General features: G+C 38.9%; 1 protein-coding gene across 1 annotated transcript in view; it reads left to right on the plus strand.

Moving 5' to 3' along the window:
- Nucleotides 1-13,428: 13,428 nt before the first annotated feature.
- Nucleotides 13,429-21,124, plus strand: part of LOC140316050 (neural-cadherin) — a 137,953-nt gene continuing 130,257 nt past the window's right edge. Inside the window, exon 1 of the mRNA XM_072393732.1 lies at nucleotides 13,429-14,866. Coding sequence (XP_072249833.1) covers nucleotides 13,924-14,866 — 943 coding nt within the window. The 5' untranslated portion in view covers nucleotides 13,429-13,923. The remainder of the gene's footprint in view (nucleotides 14,867-21,124) is intronic.

The raw sequence follows: 21,124 nt of genomic DNA on the forward strand, positions 1-21,124 counted from the left end.
CACAGTTTAACCAGAGTTTCGGTTTCAGTCAGTGATCAGAGATGAAGTTCAGTTTCAAACCTTCTTCAAGATCAGATCTCGGTGTCTACATTTTTGCCTGAGTAGTGATTTCCTGTTGTAGATTATCAAAAGGAACAGAAATCTTAAGAATCAGTGCTGACTGGAAGCACCATACATTGCAAGTAACTAAGGATTATTAAGTGGCTCAAGGTAAACAAAGACAAAAAAAGAACGTCAAATCAGAATTTGCAAGGCAAGAAACTCCATCTAAAATCTTATTGCAAAAGCTGTAACTATAATCAGGAAAGTCTACATAATACATAGAATACATGTGAGATCACTATTAATGACACAACCATTTGTAAAGACTAAAAGTGGTACAATCTACAGTTTAAACCTTGAACTTATCAAAGCATGAGAAAGTAGTTTGCAAAATGAGAAAGCACAAGAGATAAATATACTTGGTAAGCAGAAGTTTTATGACTGAAAGTGGCAAGAACAAAAAAGGCAGAATTTATTGTTTGTTACTGCAGGTTTATATGTTTTTTTAATGCAATTATCTCCAGTGTGAAACATGCTGATGATATATTGATCTGTTGACAATTATAGTAAGTACAAAGATTGAAATTAAGAATTGTTGTGTTTTTATTACCTTTGAATGAGCTCATTTCCTTCCAAAGATGCTATGGGTTCTCATCCTTGCCCCTGAGCCATGCTGCACTGCCATGCCACAACAGTAGCTGAAAGGGGACGAACCAAACAGTGGCTCTCAGAAGTGCCTTTTGCCTTCATCACAGCCACCATTCTTTAGGTTTAGCTGGGGTGATTTCGGTGGATTGCAAATTGCCATTGATCCGATAAACAGAGCTCAGTAATTAATTTGATTATATTTGACTTGTATCGGAATGCATCTTTAAAGTGCCTTGAGATTACATTTGTTGTGATTTGGTGTTAGTTGGATAAAACTGAACTGAATTGAATAATTACTTTGAAAAATAAATCCAGCAGTTGCATCTGAATAGCAATATGCATTCACCAATAATGTTAAGTAGTTGAACTGCTTATTTTACGGAAAGAGAAACAGACTTACAAACTGAAGTTTTCCACAGTTTCACTGCTTCAGGCTATTCCAGCTTAATATTGTTTGATTACAGCACACATTGCTTTTTGGTGTTATGTGTTTCCTAGTGGATAAGGATAAAATAACCACACAAGATGACTGTTTTTGTGAGATAAGTATGAAAATAAGTTTAGATGAACGTATTAAGAAAAGGATGAGTGGTTGGTATCAAAATCTTAAAAACTGCCATCAGCCTGACATCTCAGCCTGGACTCTTGTTGACAGCCGCAGGACGGCCTGCAGAAGAGAGGGGGATGTCTCAGGGTAGGAACACTGTCTGTTGGAAGAGGTCTTAATATAGAATCTACTGACTCTCACTTTTCCCCAAAAAAAAACAGAAAAAGACAGCCTGCAGTGCTGGATTTCTGCACGCTTCACTGTTTATCGGAGATACAGTTTCTGCTCCTCAACTGATACAAGCGCTCTGGGTCAGGACTGATGTTCAACTTGCAGTGCTGATGCTGCACAGAAGTCTGATAGTCTGTAATAAACGACTCAATATTATAGTTAGATCTTTAGGTGCCTATTTTGGTTTGGATAGTAGAACTGTTACTATATGAGATGTACTGAGAAAATGATCTTCCTTGTGTTTGGCTTCATTTGTTTAAGAGTCTATAATACGCTGTGTGCTACCTGATAACTGGAGGAGAGGTTTGAGGAGGACATAAATCCTTTGAGTCCTTATTGTGCCACTCCAGCTGTTGGACTTTGAAAAGTATGACAAATAAGTGAGCTGAATCGACACCAATCAGCTGTATGTTGAATGTGGAGGTGCTGACTTCTGTCTTGGCACATAGGTTATAGAATCTTATGTAAACCTAACATAGAGTTCCACTTTTTAATATAAAAGAAAGTTACTGACTTAGCGCATCAGCTGACAAACTTTGACAAAAAGTTTCCCTGTACCACCCACTGCACTTTGAGCATCATTGCCACAGACACCAGGGGTCACTTATACCCACAATTTATGAAAATATGAAAATCTTGAAAGCTTAGCATTCGGTATTAAATCAAGTCCAGTTTACAAGTGATGGAGTCACTGAGTGATATACTCTGCAGCCTTTAAACTGTACATTGAACCTGGCCACATACTTTGACAACGTTGAACGCTGTGCTGCATAATTTTTAGTGTGTGAGCTGCTTGTCAACTTGCATCTGACAGCAGAAAATGCACTAGGCCCCCTTTTGCACGGTTTATTTGTGAGCACAGGTCTAATATCTGCAGCTTGCATTTTGGCATCTATTCAGACCTCTGCATTTACATAGATGCAGCTTCTTGTTGATAGGTGTTAGTTGACCTGTGCATATGTTTTCTTTCATCAAAAGTTACAAAACATATGCACAGTGCAGGGAACTTTGGTGCCTGGTTCTTTTTTCAAAGTTTCTAATTTGTGTAAAAATGAGTAAAAACCCAATTCTAAAAAAGCACTGATGACGGAGCACTGATAACAAGCCAGATCTTCCCTATATTCTTTGGTCTGGAGGACAGAGTATTTAAAATTTCAAGATTTCCACTTCACTTCAGCCCAGTTTTAATGAGCTTTGGCTCATTTGGCTCAGAGAAGACCGTGATATTTGTTATCACAGATTTTTGCAGATTGCTGAATCTCTGCCCATCTATACTTCTGACAAGCTCTACCTCTGTAAGGTTGCTGCCATCAAAGTTAAGATTGGTTAATATTTTTTTTCATATAGTAAAATGTCATCATGAAAAAGTAAAATGTCTTATTTTCAACATTTTATATGTTTTCTATGTTCTATTGTGAATAGGAATATTGTTTCGTGAGATTTACAAATCATTGTGTTTTGCTTTGAGTCCCAACTCATTTGGGATTGGGATTGTACAAGTGAATCTACAAGTAAAGATAAGTCATACAAGAACAAAGCTTTTGTCCCACTTTATACATGCCAAACTATATCTTCAGTGGAGACACTTAGTTTGAATTACCAATCAAATGCCAACCAATCACTGTCTGCCCTGCACTTGTAGTTTTAAATGTCCATATGGTAAAAAGTTTGGTTGCAGACAATCAATCCCCTCTGGGACTGATAACCAATAAGGCAAAGCTGTTTAGAAAGTCTTATTGAGCATTTTCATGAGGCATTCAGTTAGGCATGTAGAAGGCATGAAATAATCTTTGTAATTAGAATATGTACTTGCATTTTCAGATTTGTTGCATTGACTTGTATTTTCAGAATTACATCTGTTAAAAACCAATCTTCAAGAACAGATCATTATTGTAAACTTACAACTTTTTAACTTAAACCTATGTGTACTTGAACACACACACAGATTTGATTTGTACTTGTACTTCATTTCACAGATTAAAATTGGGTTAAAATTTGCTCCTGTGAACAAGTTACAAAATGTATGTTGCTGGGTTGGCTCCACAGATGTGTACCAAAGTTTCCACACAATGCGTGCCTCTGTGGGTGTTGATTGGGTTGAACATCCTTAACATGTTACTACAATAACCTTTTGGTGTGATGCTCCACTTTTGCATTTCCATTCAGTCCATCTAGACAAACTTATTAACTTATTTTTGTATAGAACACTAACATAGAAATCTCCCATCTTATCCTGCATCCATCGGTAGCTGAGAGGTGTGGACGCTAGATAATTAACAGCTCTTTCAAAAACCCATTATTAGAGAACAAGTCAAAATAAATAGCTTCAAAGACTCTGTATATGTGTGTTTAAAATGAACAAAACTACCATCAAGTATTTTACCCTACCAGTTTTCACCTTTTTTCATTCATTCCCCAGAAGTAATGATTACTGTCGCCGGTCACACGTGTGTTTTTGTGAGTGTAGTAATCACACAGTTTGTGTCTGTCAGAAACTAGTCATTCACCTGCAGCAGTGAGATTCAGCCTTTCACTTAAAGGAAAATACCACTCACTTGAAAATGTCACTTGGAGCATGTTATTCATCTGCCGCACACACACACACACACACACACACACACAGAGCCACGCAGGCCCACATGTGTTCCCCACTTGTTGGTCAGAGTTGATGGTTCTCAGATTGCTGCGTGACATTTTGGACAGATGGAGGGTGGAGGATAACTGTCACTCACCTTTCTCCTTCCCCCCGCCGCTCAATTTAAACCATCTGTCCTGACTCGGAGTGTCTGAGGATCATGATGATTCGCTCAGCCTTCAGTCTCCAGCACGCTTTAACAACAATGTGGAAACCCCTTAAATTCTGGCGAGTTTAAAAAAGAAACAACGGGATGTTTTTGTACTTTTATACTGTCATACTTTGCTTTGTCATGGGGATATAGCTGCTTATGTCATCCATGTCAATTAATGTGACCATTATTGTTTTGATTGAGGCTTGTGTCAGTAAATATACCAACACATTAAAATGTCTTTCTGCTTGACCAACACTCAGAATATTTTTGCCAATTTATTTTCATTCAGCTGTCTAATTGGTGAATCAGCTTATCATTTCTGCTCTAAAGTACTGGTTGGTGTCTAGTGGCCCAGGGAAATCATTAAATTGTTGTGTGTGGTGGGGGTCATTAGGGGCCCAATTACCAGCTTTTGCTCTGGGGCCAATAGGAGGTTAAACTGGTCACAAGCAGCCTGAGAAAAGATGTCGCTTCGAAGCGTTAGTGTGACTAATAAATGCATGTCCATCTGAGTGAATACATAAACAGACTTCCTTATTCATTAAATGTTCTCATTGTATCAACTTTGAATCCTTTAAGGCAGAACTTCTGAGCATAAAAGGTCAATTAATGTCAATATTAAAAAGCTTTGGGATGTACTGTGGCATCTTAACATTTAAAATCATAGAAAACTGGACAGGAGCATCAAATTTTGTCTGCTTTCAGGCTTGTAGTGTCCTTTGGCCTTTAAAAACTCAGATCATTGGAGTAATGAGAACTGTCAGAGAATGTTGTGTTTTGCTGTTATTGTGTGCTTGTTTCCTGCCTGAATGTGACATTTCCATGGTAAAATATATCAACAGAAACATAGGGGCCAGTAAGCGTGTTTAAGTGCAACACGGGAGTTTGTGCCAACCTGACATGTTTGTGTTTTTTGGCAGGGTGAGAAAGACAGAAGCTTTCTTATATTTATGCTGTATATCTAATATTAGTACAGTGAATCTGCACAGATCTGAACAGAGAGTCTATCCATACACTGAATTAATCACAGTTGATTTCATTTTCAACCCATTTTTTTTAACTTTTTGCTTATCAAAACAAAGTTTTTAGAAGATTTTTTTTTTCTACAAACTCAATATGTTGCAAATGGTGAAATGTTGCAGTATTACCTCTCACTTATATGACAGTTTAACATTTTGTTATCTGACAACAACCCTGCAGTAACATAGTGGTGCAACTCACATGCTGGATGAAATCTGGATCTATCTGAGTGGATCAAAGGATCAGGTTTATGTTCTTGGCCACCTGCAACAAACCTGCTTGAGGTCTACTCAGTCCATCTGTGTGACTAGTGTTACTGCTGTGCCATTTGGCGGACAGCAAAATGCAGTATTTGTTCCAATCACGTTAAATATGAGAAGCTATATTCACAAAGCATTTGATCTCATGTTTTGGAGTCAGTCGAAATGGCTTAAACAACTCTGGTGAAGGAGCTTACCACAAAGACGTACACAGCAAATTTTACACAAATGCAAAGGCAAATAAGAGGCCAAATGGGGTTGATCTTGTTGCTGTTGATCACTATTTTTCCTGATTTTCCATTGAGTGTACTTCACTGTGATTGCACTCACGCACACACAGTTCTATGGAAAACTTGACTAACTCTTGAGTATCTTGTATTTCTGAGCATCTGGAGTAAAGTGGAGCATTGTGGGAATATAATACTTTTCTGCACAAACATCTTTCTCTCATCATGAATGTTCCAATATATTACAAGCAGCCCCTGGTTATTCAGTCATTTTTGCTCACCTGATTGTTGAGAACTGGAAGATTCTCTCCACAACGTATGTCAACAAAATTCTGCAAAGTCCCCCAAATTCACACAAAGTGTACTTTAATCCCCATGTTCTCTGTCATGCTTGCTGTATGTTTGTTTGTAGTTTTTCTCTTCAGGGTTGTCCCCAATCTTGTGCTCACAGTGCTATAACCCCTTTACTCCTCCCCCACCAACTAAACCTACACCAACTCCTTCAAGATATCTAGAATATTAGATAGAGATTGTACATGTACACCATCCTGAAAAATCATGTCTTCAAAATGATCATGCATAGTGACTGGGGACTAATGATCAATCCACTGATTTGCCTCAAATCTGAGTTATTTATTTGGAACCTCCATAAATCCTGTGAAACGTGAAAAGTGGGCTTAAAATCCTTGTTTTTAATAGGAAGCCCGAGTAAACCTAGTGTTTGATTCTGATCAGGCACACATGATTTATAAAGAAAACAAAATCAATTCTATCTAATGAATAATCACAGGAGTTAAAAGAAGCTTAAAGCAGATTAATATTTATTTCAAGTTATATAATTAGGTTTTACAGTTATTACAAAGAATAAAGATGTCAAAAACTATCTCTACCTACATTCTCCAACTCAAGAACAAAAGTTATCGGAATTTATATCAAACTCTTCATGGAATCTCATTTCCGTGTGTTAAGGTGTGAATGAGAAATGGTGGTCCCAATCTGAACTCTTGTTTATACAAAATATGTATACAAAAAAATGTGGTTTGCTTTTTCTGAAGTGATTACAGCTCCTAGTGCTTTTATAAAAACGTATATATTCAGCCACATTATGTAGGATTCTCACTGAATGTTGGATGAGAGCAACACCAGACACAACCTGACACCCCTACGTCTGGCACACATGTGGGATCAAAGCACCTGCTCCCTGCTCTTCCATTGGTCGGGAGATTTGCCCAGATCTCTCTGATAGTTTGTCAGGCATCGATCAACTCACTCCTAATGACACACACGTGTGAAGTTCACGAGGAGTCTCAATATCCTCAAGCCTCCTTCATTATCAGGCTGGTGGAATATGAACAAGGAAATGCAAGAGATTTAACTTAAAATTCAGCATTTAGAGAAACAATGACTGAACACTGCCCTTATTGCCACTGATAATTACTAAAAGTGACACCCATTGGTGTACAGATGCACATATACATGTACCCAAAAGAAACTGACAAGTGGCAGCACACATTCTCAAACAGATGAGTTTAGATAACAAAAGTAGTTGTTTTTTAGTTATTTAGTTTTTAGTTATTTATTCTTTTAGGACATCAAAACTTAAATGTTTCAGTCCTGCATATCTAATTACATCATGTGCAACATTTGATGAAATTGAACTAACTAGAAACAGGTAAGTAACTGCATTTGGAAAAAAAAACTTCCAGACAGACTGAGTCATTAAGAAATAAAGATGGGATGAGGATCATTACTACATGAAAGACTATGAGGACAAACTGTGTAATATTTATTAATTTTCTGTCCATAGTCGCATAAAAACATTCAAAGAATCTGAACATGCAAGAAAAAATGTGGCAAACCAGTTGTGATAATACTGCAGTTATAAAATATGTTACTCTGCTGTGGAAATTACAGCAAAACCACTGTCAGCGAGCAGAGTTTGTTGGTGGATCCACTATTGTAAGTGAAAAAAATATATATATTTGTAAAATAAATCCAGGTTTTGCACACACACACATATATGCATATATATGTGCAGGTGTACCTATCTGTCTGTCTGTCTGTCTATCTATCTATCTGTGTGCTATTTATAGCTACAGTATATGTATGTATTTAGGTACACTCACCGCCACTTGATTAGGAACACCTCTTCAATTGCTTGTGAACACAAATACCTAATCAGCCAATCGCATGGCTGCACCTCAATGCATTTAGGCATGTAGAGGTGGTCAAGACAACTTGCTGAAGTATATATATATATATATGCGGCTGTCTTCTTATCACAGCATGGCATCAAAATGGCATTGTTTTCCTTTTTAAAAATAACAATCACGATAAAAGTTGTTCATGGTAACAAATCATAGCCTACATTCTGAGAAATTCAGCCATCAACCTTTCCACCACTCCTCCATGTTTGACAGATGTCTGAGGTCAAATCACAGCAGTCAAGGCCAACCATGCAGCAGTGTGATGAAGCTGAGGGGGTCAAATTTCACGTTAAAACCCCTGAAAGAGCACTCTTTCATCACAGCTCACTCACTTTTTCCTTTCTCCATTTTGCAGGAGAGGAGGAGTCATGATAACGTGATCCTGGTCTTTGTGCAGGTTAAGAGGAATCTCGCTGAGAAAATGAAAAGTTAGAGACAGATGCGATGTTTTATTTAAACATTATGATTTTTCTCTTTGTCATCTCCGTGTGCTGTGATGATAATCTCACATGATCCCATCTCCCCTGTCTACACCAGCTCGGAGGTAATCATGTTTACATGGTATCATCTATTTAGCGGTTAATGACACGCTGCAAGCTCACTGCTGTGCCATTACACCTCTTTATCTTCCATCCTATTATACATGTGATCTGATTTTCATCTGTGCTGCTGCACATTTACATATCCATTCACTCACTCCACTGACTAATAAGTTTCGGCTTAATTAAACTCGTTTGCATATAGTGAAATCCCATCATGCGGCATAATGAAATGAGCCCAGTGTGATCGCAGGTTGTCAAGGTGTGTGTAGTACAATGGGTATATTTAACAGAGCTGCCTCTGGGGTAAAAACATACATCATCAGTGAGTGTAACCGAGCCGCTGTCTGCAATAAGACATTAAGGGTGAATATTATACGGTTTCCAGTAATGTCTGAAATAGTAATTTACCTCAGTAAAAGAACGTGTCCTCTTGTGAATTCCTTGATTTCAGTGACATTTGTTAAAAGTCAAAGTAACAATTTCACTCAGTTTGATCCATCATCAGAGCTGTCATTGTGAAGCAGAGGCCCCACGGAGCACACCGGTGATGTTCAATGTTCACAGACTTGTGAACCTGATTTTGCCTAATCTTGCAAACACAAGTATGATTTTAGAAAGTAAGAAACATTGACTCAGTATAAAGTATGTTAAAAATTTACTTTACATTTCTGTAAAGTCTAACTTTTGTAGATGAGGACAGTTACAAGTAAGGACATTTTTTTAAATGGAAAAATAATATATTTCAGGGGACATAAACATGAGTGAGCACTTTTCTTATTTGTTTCACGTACAGGCTGTTGAAATGACATCATTTGTGTTAGGCCCTCAGTTTGTCCACTAAATGATCCCCAGCTTTGTGTGCCACACCTGTTTGTTCTTCTTTAAAGCTCATTTGGATGAGTGAAATATTTTATGGGGATTTGGTGCTAAACTGCTACAATCCAATCAGCTAAAACTAATGTTAACACAGGTGTAAGGGGGATTTTTCATTTCTAAACTCACATGCTGTTGTGATGTTTTATCCACAATTTGAGGACATTGTACAGGAAAAATCAGGTTTTTTTCCATGCAGTCGTCCTGATGAAGTCAGTCACAACGTTTTTTAGCTCACTATTAACAGTTCCCCCATCTTCTCCTGCTCTGCACAGAGAGGTGGTGAAAGCTTTTTCCAGCTCTGAGTCCTTTGAAGGCTTCCTGATGGAAGGCTTGAAGAAGCATGACCGATTGATTGGAGACTGCAGCCAACATGTCGCCTGAGTGCATGTGAGGCTACTTAGACAAATCAACAAGAACAGACTGAAGCCTGAAGCAGCGGATCATCGCTGCATGTGTTGCTGAAACCTGAGGTTAAACTGCAGAAGCAAAAGTCTTATGTTGATTCAGTGACCTTGAGGAAAAAGTTGTATGTATGTTAAACTGAACAATCATAAAATGGAGCTGTTTCATTTCAGGTTTGACACGAGTAGTCTCCTTCTTATTTCCCCCTGCCACTGATCACAGCTCATGTTTATTGTTGGCAAGATCAGTAGCTGGCTTCAACAAGTTTAAAACCTCCATCAGCTTCACTGTTGTCTTCATGTTGTCCCTTTTCTAGTTTACATAGTGAACCTCAACACTATTCAGACAAGTGTTGACTAAACCTTTGAGTCACTCATGGACTCACCTCCTAAGATTAAGCTCATGAATGTCTATATATCTTTACATATAATATCAATATAAAATGGCGTTCAGTAAAGGCTCCACATTACTCAGAAGTGAGCTACACAACATTCTTTAGGGTATGATTCATGCCAAAATGTGTAAATAAAGTCATATCCTCAAATGCTAGCATTTTAAATCAGGTTTTCTTATAGTTTTGCTTTGTCTACCATGAAAAGAAGCGGAGTTAGCTAAAAAAACATCAGTTGGTCTAAAACTATCACCAGAATGAATTCACACTGTCCTCAATGTTTTAACACTGATGGGAGAAAACTGAAGGTTTCTGCTTAGATATTACAGTGATGTCTTTCACTCCGTGGGTCATTGTCCTTTCACGTCTTTTCACTTACTTCCTCTCCTCATCCTGACTTCCTCTCCTCCTCCAGTCTCTGATCAAAGCCCGGAGACGGTTTCCAATTTGCTTTTACAGTATAAAGTAATCAAAAAAGGAAAACACATGCAGACCATTCTTCATTTTTGAAAACTTCAGAAGGATTTTCTAAATAATGCACACACACACACTCGATTTGACCTCTAACAGAGAGGAAAATGTCTGTGAAGAATGAGACCTTACGTCACTTTCAATTCTCGAAGCACTAAGAGAGAAAAAGATATTGATCTCAACAAATTGCCCTGTTATTGAAAAGATCCCTGCTGATAAATTACACTGCCGCTTGCTGCTGTCATTTCTGCAGGCAAGAAAAAGTAAACTACCTTTTAAAGCAAGGCTTTAATGCCCACTGGATTCAACTCAATCACAAAATTGAAAACATAGAAGACTTGATATGTTATCTGAACGTAAAAGATTTGTTTGACAAAGAGCGATAAATTAACTTTCTAGACGTATGCTAAGGATTTCTCAAAAACAAATAAATGAAGAGGTACTACGTAGCCATTTTTTTCTTGCAGAAAATTATTAGAAATGACTGAATTAGACATGATTTTCGAAGAATAGTCCAGAAAAAAGATGTGTTGTCGCAAATTCGCCACAGGGAGGAGGTCGGGTTGAACTGACTGGCAAAATTACTCTTCACACAGGAGAAAGCTGTTTCATTCCCCTTCAAACTAAAGTTTCTGTTTGTTATTAGCAGGGTTTGCATCGTTGTTTTTAAAAGGTGAACGAATACAAATACTATACACAAAACACTTTACATGATAACTTGAGATGGTTTTGTATGTTTTGAAGAAAAATTAATACGTAATAGAGGCAAAACAACCCCTAACAATATGGTCTATGCCTCCATCACCTGGTGACACCACCAAGCCTAATTTATTTTCTTCGGATCAATTGAAATGTGTCTCATTTACATTTGCACTTTTCAAATTGAAGCCTACTGCTAATGTAAACATTGCAACAAAGGTGATCTGTCATTAACATAATACTTATCTATCAAATTTCTCCTAAATCAAACCAGGTTTTGCGCCTCAAATAAACTTCTCAGCAACAAACACTGTTGTATAGCTTTAAACGTCCTCATTTGGTGTTGCCTTTTCTGTTGTAATGGGGATGGAGGGATGGCACCATTTTTTTCACTACAAAGGAATAAATTCACTTTAAGAAAATACCTCTGTGCATGTCGTAGAAGTCCTAATCAGTGTGTTTTTCTCATTTTTTTTCAGATCAGGAGGTTTTTTTTTCATCATCATCTTTGTTTCTTTAGTGTCATTCTCATTTGGATTTTTCTTCATTGGTCTTACCTTGTTTTTACCTGCTACGCACCATCAACTTCCTTAGAGTTCACTTTTTGTTCATTATACCAGCATGAATTTGTGTCTGCATTTGAGTCCAGGACAATGTCCTGACAGTGAGGATCATAACCAAGCAGCAGCATCCTGGGCTGAAAAATGAGGTCGACCCCAAAGCGCCAAAAACTGCAGTCTCTCTAATGGCCACTTGAGGTTGTCTCTAAAAGATAGTCCATCTCCACAGGTTTTAAAATGTACTGCTTTACTACAAAAATAAACAAGCTTATAGCCTGGTACAAAAAAATGAAAAATAAGACCTGTAGCTGTCACTTTGAGTGAAAGATGATTGCCGTGGCAGCTACCCAATGCTTCTCTTACATGTCACTTCTGCCTTTAAAACCCTAGATAGTTACAGCCACAGGGCAGGCTTGATGCTTCTGAGCAGTAATCCCCAACTGCGAGACACGAGGGAAATTATTTACATTTTATTAACCCAACAGAGGACAAACCTATATTTTCATTTGGATTAGACATTCTGTTGTGTTTTATTCTAATAAACCAGCATTTTGACACTGACACTCTTTCAGAGAGTATTGTATGCCAGGTTTGAGCACCATGTCACTGCTAGTTACTTGTATTTCACTAGTGTTGTACTTGAGATGGCAAATAAAACTGTCATGCCACTCCTGTTTAGCTGACAGACATCACTCCCCATTACTGGTGGTGCAGATAATGGTACATTGTGACACTGCTGTTGTAACTTATACCCAAACTCGGTGCATACTTGCTGCTACTTTACTGATAGAGACAACCTACTGCCGCTGTTTTTAAAAAAAAGATGACATTGTGGACATTTGAAATCACAGTCATTTAGTCAAAATCGGTTGCAGGTTTTTCACCATAGCGATGAAGAATAGCACGAGAGGGCTAGATCTCTTTCACTGTTCACACAAAGAGGTATTAAGACATCACTGTAGCTTCATACAGGTGGACTAATGGATTACTCGACCCACTAACTGATGTGACTTTATTATGATATGATTAATCATTCCTGCTTAAAGCTTTTAAACCAATGTTAAGCGGGCATTGAAATACCCTTTGAGTAGGTTTCATTTTGAGAAAAGGAGTGTAGAAAGTACTATTACATATTTGTGATGGATTGTCTCTAAATGATAGTCCATCTCCACAGGTCCTGTTTTAAAATGCACTGCTTTACTACAAAAATAAACAAGCTGTGGAAAACCCTGCGTCTCATTCCTGTGAGTAAATGACCTGAGCTTGATTAAAACAGGTTTAAAACCGGTCAGAGTCAAGACTGGAAACGCTTTAACGTCAACCACAGACCCCTTTCTTTCCGTCTTTCCTCTCCATCAGTAGACTCAGCCTTCCAGTGGGCGGATCCCATGGACTGTCAATCAGCTCGCTCCTGCTTTGTGATTGGTGTCTGTCCTCCGGGCCAGTGGGCGGTGTGAGGGAGCCACATGGAGCCCGTTGTGTGTGTCTGTGGCTGTTAGTCTGATCTATCCTTCGGTGGAGTCGCTCCGAACACAGTGGGATAATTTCGCGAATCATCAGCATCTTATATGCTGGAAAGTATTTGAACTGAGGAAAATATACATCTGAATATAATTTTTTTTTACAGCAACTTCTATTAATTTTTTTCTAAGAACATTAGACAGGAAAATACTTTTAATTCGTGTGTTAAAGTCCTTATTGATTGAATTATTCAGCAAGACAGCACTGTCGGCATCATAGTGTCACCAGGACCGTTTGCGCACTGGATAGACTCAGGCGACTCTTTCCCTTTCGTGACAACTGATTAGGCGCTTTCTAAGTATTTTTAGGAGATAATTTAGGACATTTTATTATTTGATTTACTGCTGTAGGTAACTTTTTCCTCTCCTGGAGAGAAATCCTTTCATCATCAAAATAATTTGGAATTGGATCTACCTAAGAGACAGACACGTTCTTGTGGCTATCCGAACACTTTGCTGTCTTTTGCTACTGATATAGGGTTGATGGAAACATGACCAAAGCTGCAACAGGACCGGTTCTCTTGCACACCCTCCACCTGCTCCCGCTGCTGCTGCTTCAAGTCTCAGCGCAGCAAAAGCACCCAGCGCGCTACTTCGGCCAAATAGCCGAGAACTCTCAGGCTGGGACTCCGGTGGATGGGGTCGTGATACCCTTCGTAGGCTGCCCCGGTGCGGACTTCAATGCCAGCCTGAACGGGGATTATGCGTCAGATTTTAAGCTCGTTCACCACCGTGGGCATCGGGACCACCCAGAGCATCTGGGTTTGGTGTCCTCTAAAGCCCTGGACCGAGAGTTTATAGCGATGTACAAGCTGATGGTGGAACTGTCGCCACGATGTCAAAGGAAACGAGCAGTGGTCCAGGTCGAGGTGTCAGACAGGAATGACAATATACCCAGGTTCACTGGCGGGAACAAGACGGTTGAAGTAGACGAGTTAACAGCTCTTGGAACCGAGCTAACGAGCTTTGAGGCAAGGGACGGTGACGCTGAGAGGAACGGACGTGTAACTTTTTACGCATCACCGAAGTCAAACTTGCTACACGTGGTTCCACAAACCGGACAGGTGAGACTTGTTGGATCCTTACTGGGTGTTGGCAAGGTAACTCTGCGCCTTTATGTGAAGGACGGCGGAGATGTAACACTGATAGGTCAGCCGGTGTTCCTGCGCGTCAACGTCCGCCGGTCCAGCAGAGCACGGCGGAGGCCCCGCGCTCTGTCCGAGGATCTGACCTACACGGTGACTGTTCCAGACCACGTCAGAGTCGGGGACCTGGTGTTCACGGTTCCGGACATGAGGTTCGAGCAGCGTTGGTTCGAGGTGATGTCGGAGGCTGACTCGCCGGTACAGATCGAAAGAGACTCTGGACGCTTGTACCTGGCACGCAGTCTACGAGAGCCCGCGGAGGTGGTGGTGAAGATCCAGAACCTCCGAGGTAAGACTGTTGTTTTTTTTTTATTTTTTGCCCTACGTAAAACAAACAAACAAAAAAAAAATCCCAACCACAAACAAACTAAGAAAAAGTTTGATGCATCTTGTTCAGACTTGACTGATGATAAGTGAAAATTGTGTTTTAGGCTACTTGGATAGTTCACAGATCTCCGAAGAATCCCATTAATGTAATATACAATAACCCTTTGAAGTTACATCAAACTAAGGCTATCCAACCCGTCTGTATGTGTGTAATATTTTGGTGTGTTTTTTAAATGTGTCCAATAACAGCGTGATTTGATCCCTCAGGCTAAACCAAATGGATTCCACGTGGTGTTGAAAAGGGAAACTGACTCAAAGCTGTGATTTTTATGGTTGTTTCAGATATAATCACAAAATAAAACCAGAGATTTCACCTGGAGGTTTTATATTGAGAGGTCAGAGGTCAGCAATACAATGTAAGTTTACAAGGTTTACATAAAGGTGACTTCAGAATATAAAACAGCAAGTTTACCCTCAAAAGCATTATTGTGCTGAATATTTTTATCTTTACTTCAGAAATTATTCCTATCTTAAGTGTATTTTCAGAAAAATCCCTTTAGGTCTGAGTGTTGTTCATTCATACATCTGTGTGCAAGCCTGTGTGCTTGCTTTTTTCCAACAGAGTTTGAATCTCTCTCAACCGTCACTGGCTACTTTTCAGTTTTATTCATTCCTTACAACACTTTACACAACACTGCCAAGTGTGTGTGTGTGTGTGTTTGTGTCTGTGAGGGAGTCAGACGGCGTGTGTTGCCAGCAGGTTGTTAAAGGACAAACAGAACTGACAGTGTTTAGTGTATAAGGTGAGAAAGAGAGAGTAAACAGACCCCAAAACACTTCACACACAGTTTTTACCTTCACAGTTAACACACACACTCACACACACCTCCTTTTCAGGACTGATAGTTCTCCAGAAGGCCTTGACTGAAGCTGATTATTCAGATGCTTAAAGGCATTTGACAAAAGTATGCAAAGCAAACTTGTTTTTGCTCTGCATACTTGGCTTCTTGTAGTGCTGCAGTTTCCCATTTGCATTGATGAAGGTTACTCAACCTAAACAACAAAATGAGTTGAGTCAGAGTTCAGAAAACACTTTTGTCATCTGCCATCTCTTTGGTGAAAGCTGGGTTACAGTTAGAACTGTCTTGTTAATGGATAGCTTTGGCTTTCTCGTTAAAGTCTGTCCTTTAGTAATATCATACCTTTTTGTCTTAATATATGCATGACTGTTGACTTTAATCATTCATTGTTGTGGCTTAAGGAAACTGCTTAGCTAGCGTGGTCCAGCTTAAATGAAAATTTAAACTTGCATTGGGGTAAGCTCTGCCTGGCAGGTTCAATTTAGGGAGCTGTCTTCTTAAGCTGATCTTGTGCATTCTCTGCACCCATCTCCATTTTCTGATCACAGATTTGCTCGTGAGCTGCTCACAAACGGTACACTCGATAAGACAATTTTAACTGCCAATTTGACAAGCTGTGTCATAATTATTTCACGGTTTTCATTTACTCATATAAAAGCATCTGGAGGAAACCAACAAATGTCATATTACTGTCAAGATTTCACAGTGTTTTTTACCATTTTCCACCACCCGTTATTTCTGCTATGACTTAGTCTCAAGGTGCATAACTTCAAATTTTTAAGAAACCTGATTCCGATAAGCTTTGATGTACATTAATGCCGTGGTTTTGGTTGCAAAGGTAAAGACCCCAGCATTGCTATATGTGCATTTTTGGTTTGAAGGCAAATGGCATGTAACTTGAAAGAGGTTATTTGTTAGACTTAAAACCCAAAGCTGGCAGTTAGTGGTGCTAATACTCATCAATAGCGGCATGAAATGAGAAGAAATATCAACTTAATTGTTCAGCGTGTTTCTATCATGACTAAGCAACAAAACTGGCATGATTTTGACATCCCTAAATTGATATTTAGAAAAATATAAGGCAATTAACCTGGCAAAGACCAACATTTTAATTTGACATGCATTTGATCAAAATCAATGAAAATATAAGTTGCATAACCTGATATAGCCCAGTTAATTTAAGATGGGCTCAGAAATATCAAAGACAGATCACTTAAAACATAAAAGAAATGCATGACCTGAATATGCCACTATGAAAAGAAAGAATACATGGTAAGATTTTGATTAAACAGTCCTTTAATGTTTGATTATATACTCACCCAATCACAGCTGTAAAAAAGTAATTTCCAGTCACAATCAACCCAGTTAAACCCCACCCACCTGGTGCTGTGAGGTGATTTAAACAAAGAAATATTTGAGAACAGTATTAATCAGTTCTGTCAGTCTACTTTTTGTCAGTCTGAACTGTGTTGATGTGTTGGAGCTCTGATCTGTTTGACAGAATCAAACGACATCCAGACGCTGTTGTGACCCCCCAACCCCAAAGTAAATGTAGAACCAATAGCCTAAAGTCCTCACATCTGGACGATGGTGGTGGCGACTTGATGATCTAGTTAGATTTAACTAATCAGTCAATCTAAACTGCATCTTGGCTGTTTATTTGTAGAAATTAGTTGTGTTTGCTCACCTGGAGCTCTCCCAGGTCTGAACACACGGTCTGTAATAGACCCAGAGCCTCGGACAGGAAGCCTTGTTTGTGTTAAAGCAGACTGTGGAGCTCTGGTCGGCTCTGGTTTGTGGCTGCAGAGGAAGAGCGTGTGATTTGGTCGACACGGCGCTGAGCGTGCTGTAAACTGGTTGGCTGATTGAGACAGTCTGCCTTTTGTTGGTTGTGGCACTGATTTTGATCTGTTGGAATGAGGTTTGAGCAGCAACTATCCTCTGATAGAGGTAGCATATTGGTCTCTCCTTGGTCTGCCGACTCAGCTGATGCTCTCTGTGTGGTTTAAACTGCAGTAGGTCAACAAGTAACATCAACTCAACCTTTCTTTGGTTATTGCCACTGAAAAACCTTCAAATATTTTTGGGTCTTTGTAAAGGGATACAGAATGTTGACAGATGACAGTCAGAGCTGTTATGTGAATCAGCCCCTTCCATAGCATCCTCCATGCCCGCGCACATCCACACACTCTTGTATATAATAAATTGCGGACACACTGCCCTCACAGTACACATGGACACTTTATTTGCGCACACAGGTCTGTCCTACAGTCCAGCATCTCGTCCATCACTGCAGATGGCAGCAAATCTACTAAGTATGTTATATCCTTGAATTTAGATTTAAAGGTGTGCACACCCTCTTGTTTGTCCTCTTGTTTACGCGTGAAGGCCATGATTTTGATGACTAAAGTGATTTCCTTTACTTGTATGAACTTCAGGTATGAATCGATGTGCACTGCATGGTGATTAGCACCAAAACAACCAGTCCTGAGACCAAACAAGTGAAAAAGCCAGACAGACATACATTGATTAAACTATATCGATCAGTTTAAATTCTAGTGAAGGGGAAGATGATCAATCAAAAGTTTAACCCAACAGTTTCGATGACTTCAGAATGTTTTGATTTGCCAGGCTGAGACACAGAACCAGTCCTGAAGTTTTACATGCATCTTAAAACTCTATTTTTAAATAATATTAGAAAAGGAGAAAAAAAAGGACTTTAATCACATGGAATATATTTAAGAAATACTGTAATTACAAGTGGTACTCCGTAATGGTCGGTCTAGCCCTTGTTACAAAAACATCTCTCATGCTTCGCAGGTTGAAATTTGTGTTTCGGTCAAAGGAGTCTGGTGCTGAAAAGAACCATGTAACAGCTTTTGTTTTGCACCAGAAAAAGGCTGCTAATGTCAAAGTAAAGCAGTGAAAATATTCTGGATACCCTACACACTTTTGCTTATATTGATTTTTAGAAAGCTAAATTATGTTTTGCTGCTGACCCCGTTCAAGAGCTGTGCATTGATTAGGCTCCATTCTGATACTCATGTGTGCCTCTTTAAACGAGGGCTTTGCTAACCTCGTTGTACTGTAGACATTTCACTGACTATGCATAACTGCCTCATATGACCCTGCTTCAAAGACACCAAACTATCTCTTTAATGTCAAACTTCACACGGCTTTATTTTGTTAAAGCAGGCCACAGCTCTCCAAGGCCATATCTGAGCTTCAAAACAACATAAAGTGGACACAAACAGATTTGTTGATGTAATGAAAGGGAGTTTTTTCTCCACAGGCAGAATAATTTAGATACAAATTTAATAATAGAGAGGGAGAAAAAACATTTTTGGTTTCAATCAAGCAAAAATATAGATTGATTGTAATGCTGGTGCTCATAATGGGACCTGTGAATTTTGCAGTGTTGAGGTGGATTTAGAGATTATGACAACTTGGTGGAGTACTGGTAGCCATCTCTTTTTACCTTGTTCTCTGTGTTATATTTCACTTGAATGACACTTATCCAAAATATCTATTTAAACCTTTATTTCTGCTTTCTTTGTCTACACTATTGCATGAAACATGAAGCTGAGTAGCAGAAGTTAACTGAAACATGAATTCAGTCTAGTTAATGGACTTTTTGCAAAAGAAAATGTGTTGTAACACCAAGGCTGTCAGTCGGGTGAAACTAACTAGTCAATCACATTAAATTAGTCTCAGGAGTGTGAATCTCCCAGTTAAACATTCATGACTATCCGGTCAATAACTAAAGCTTCACAACTGAACAGCATGTGTCAGATAGAATCTGCAGCTACTGTACAGTGTGAGCGTCTCGACTCAACACAAAACCTTTTTTTTTTTTTTAAATAAAGTGAGTTGGGTTAAGCAAAAGCTCCAAAGAGGAGGTTAGTATGATACTATATGTTAGACATAACAACAAAAACAACAAAAGAAAAGGCTTGACAACTTACTGCCTTGTCAGCTGAGCTTCACCTGCTAATTCACACCTCTCTCCAAATGTATTAATTGGATCTGGTTTTTAAACCGACGGTTGTTTTAACACCAACAGAGCATGTTCAGAAATAACTCTTATTATGCAGTTGTCAGTGGTGGATATGGTCATGTATTGCACATGTAATTGTTGCACTTGCCATGGTGGCAGAAGCTGGACTTCTTAAGCATTTCTATTTATAACTAACAAAACCAACTTTTAGCAAACAACTTCAACTGTTTGTCACCAACTATTTTAGTAATTATACATTCCCAATTGTTACTTTATAGCAACAAATCGTGGACGCTTTTTAAATGGGATTCAATTTGCTTAGCTACTCCTCAATGGAAGCTGGAAGCAGCTCTACTGGAGTAGCTCTATTGGAAGCAGAGTCAAAATGTCATCAAATCCCTGACAAATGATGCAAACTAATGCATGAAACATTGCACATTTGAAATAGATGGATACTCAGCAAAGCTTACTGAAAGAAAACTGACACTGATGACTGTGATTCAGACAAATGTCACCAAACACAGGACTTCTGGTTTTTTTCACTCTCAAAGGTAATTAATAAATCTATTTGCATATTTAAATTTAAAAAAATTCCTGTTGGCTGCAATTAATACCTTTGCCTGCACACCAATAGGCCTGTTCCCAATAGGCAGCTCATCTGTTGTTAACTGTTAATTTAATTGTTATTGCAGAAAGTGTGTTTGTGTGAAACCCACAAACTCACACAGATGCACATTATTACGCAAACATGGTCCTACAAGGTTAGGTTTTTGTGCAGATTCTTGGTAGCTCAGTGGTGACAAATGCTAGTTTTTTTAACATCTGGTTTATTCTATTGTCTGTATTTCTGGATTTTGCCCAAGGCCTGCAGTAACCTGCCACAGCGCCACATGTTTCTGTGCATGTGTGTGTCTGTGTGACACCAAACACTATGGGATTGTGTAACCTTGAGGCTGCTAAGCTTCACAGTGATTGTGTGTTTGTCAGAGTCACATACATTGATCATACTTCAATATGCATGTTTATTTGCTGGTATCTCCCAGTGTGTATACATATGTGTGTGCATCCATACATGCATATTTGTACGGTAACAGCTTTTTATTTATCTGTGTTTTTATTTCTTTATGGCAGCCAGTTTGAGTCAGACCATCTATTTTGGGAATTAGAACATTTTGGCAGGTCTTCTTGGTGAGGACTTGGTTTCAGGGTCAAGGTTAGAGTTAGGCTTTATGTTAAGGTTGGGTTTGGGCATGTGGGTGGCATATTTAAGGTGAGGAATTAGGGAATTAATTATGTCAATGAATGTCTTCAAGAAGATGACCATACAGCATGTGTTTGTGTGTATGTGCGTGTGAGTGAGACA

The sequence above is a fragment of the Leuresthes tenuis genome, unplaced genomic scaffold, assembly GCF_036924035.1.
Source record: "Leuresthes tenuis unplaced genomic scaffold, fLeuTen1.0.hap1 SCAF_10, whole genome shotgun sequence".
In the NCBI taxonomy this organism is placed as follows: domain Eukaryota; kingdom Metazoa; phylum Chordata; class Actinopteri; order Atheriniformes; family Atherinopsidae; genus Leuresthes; species Leuresthes tenuis.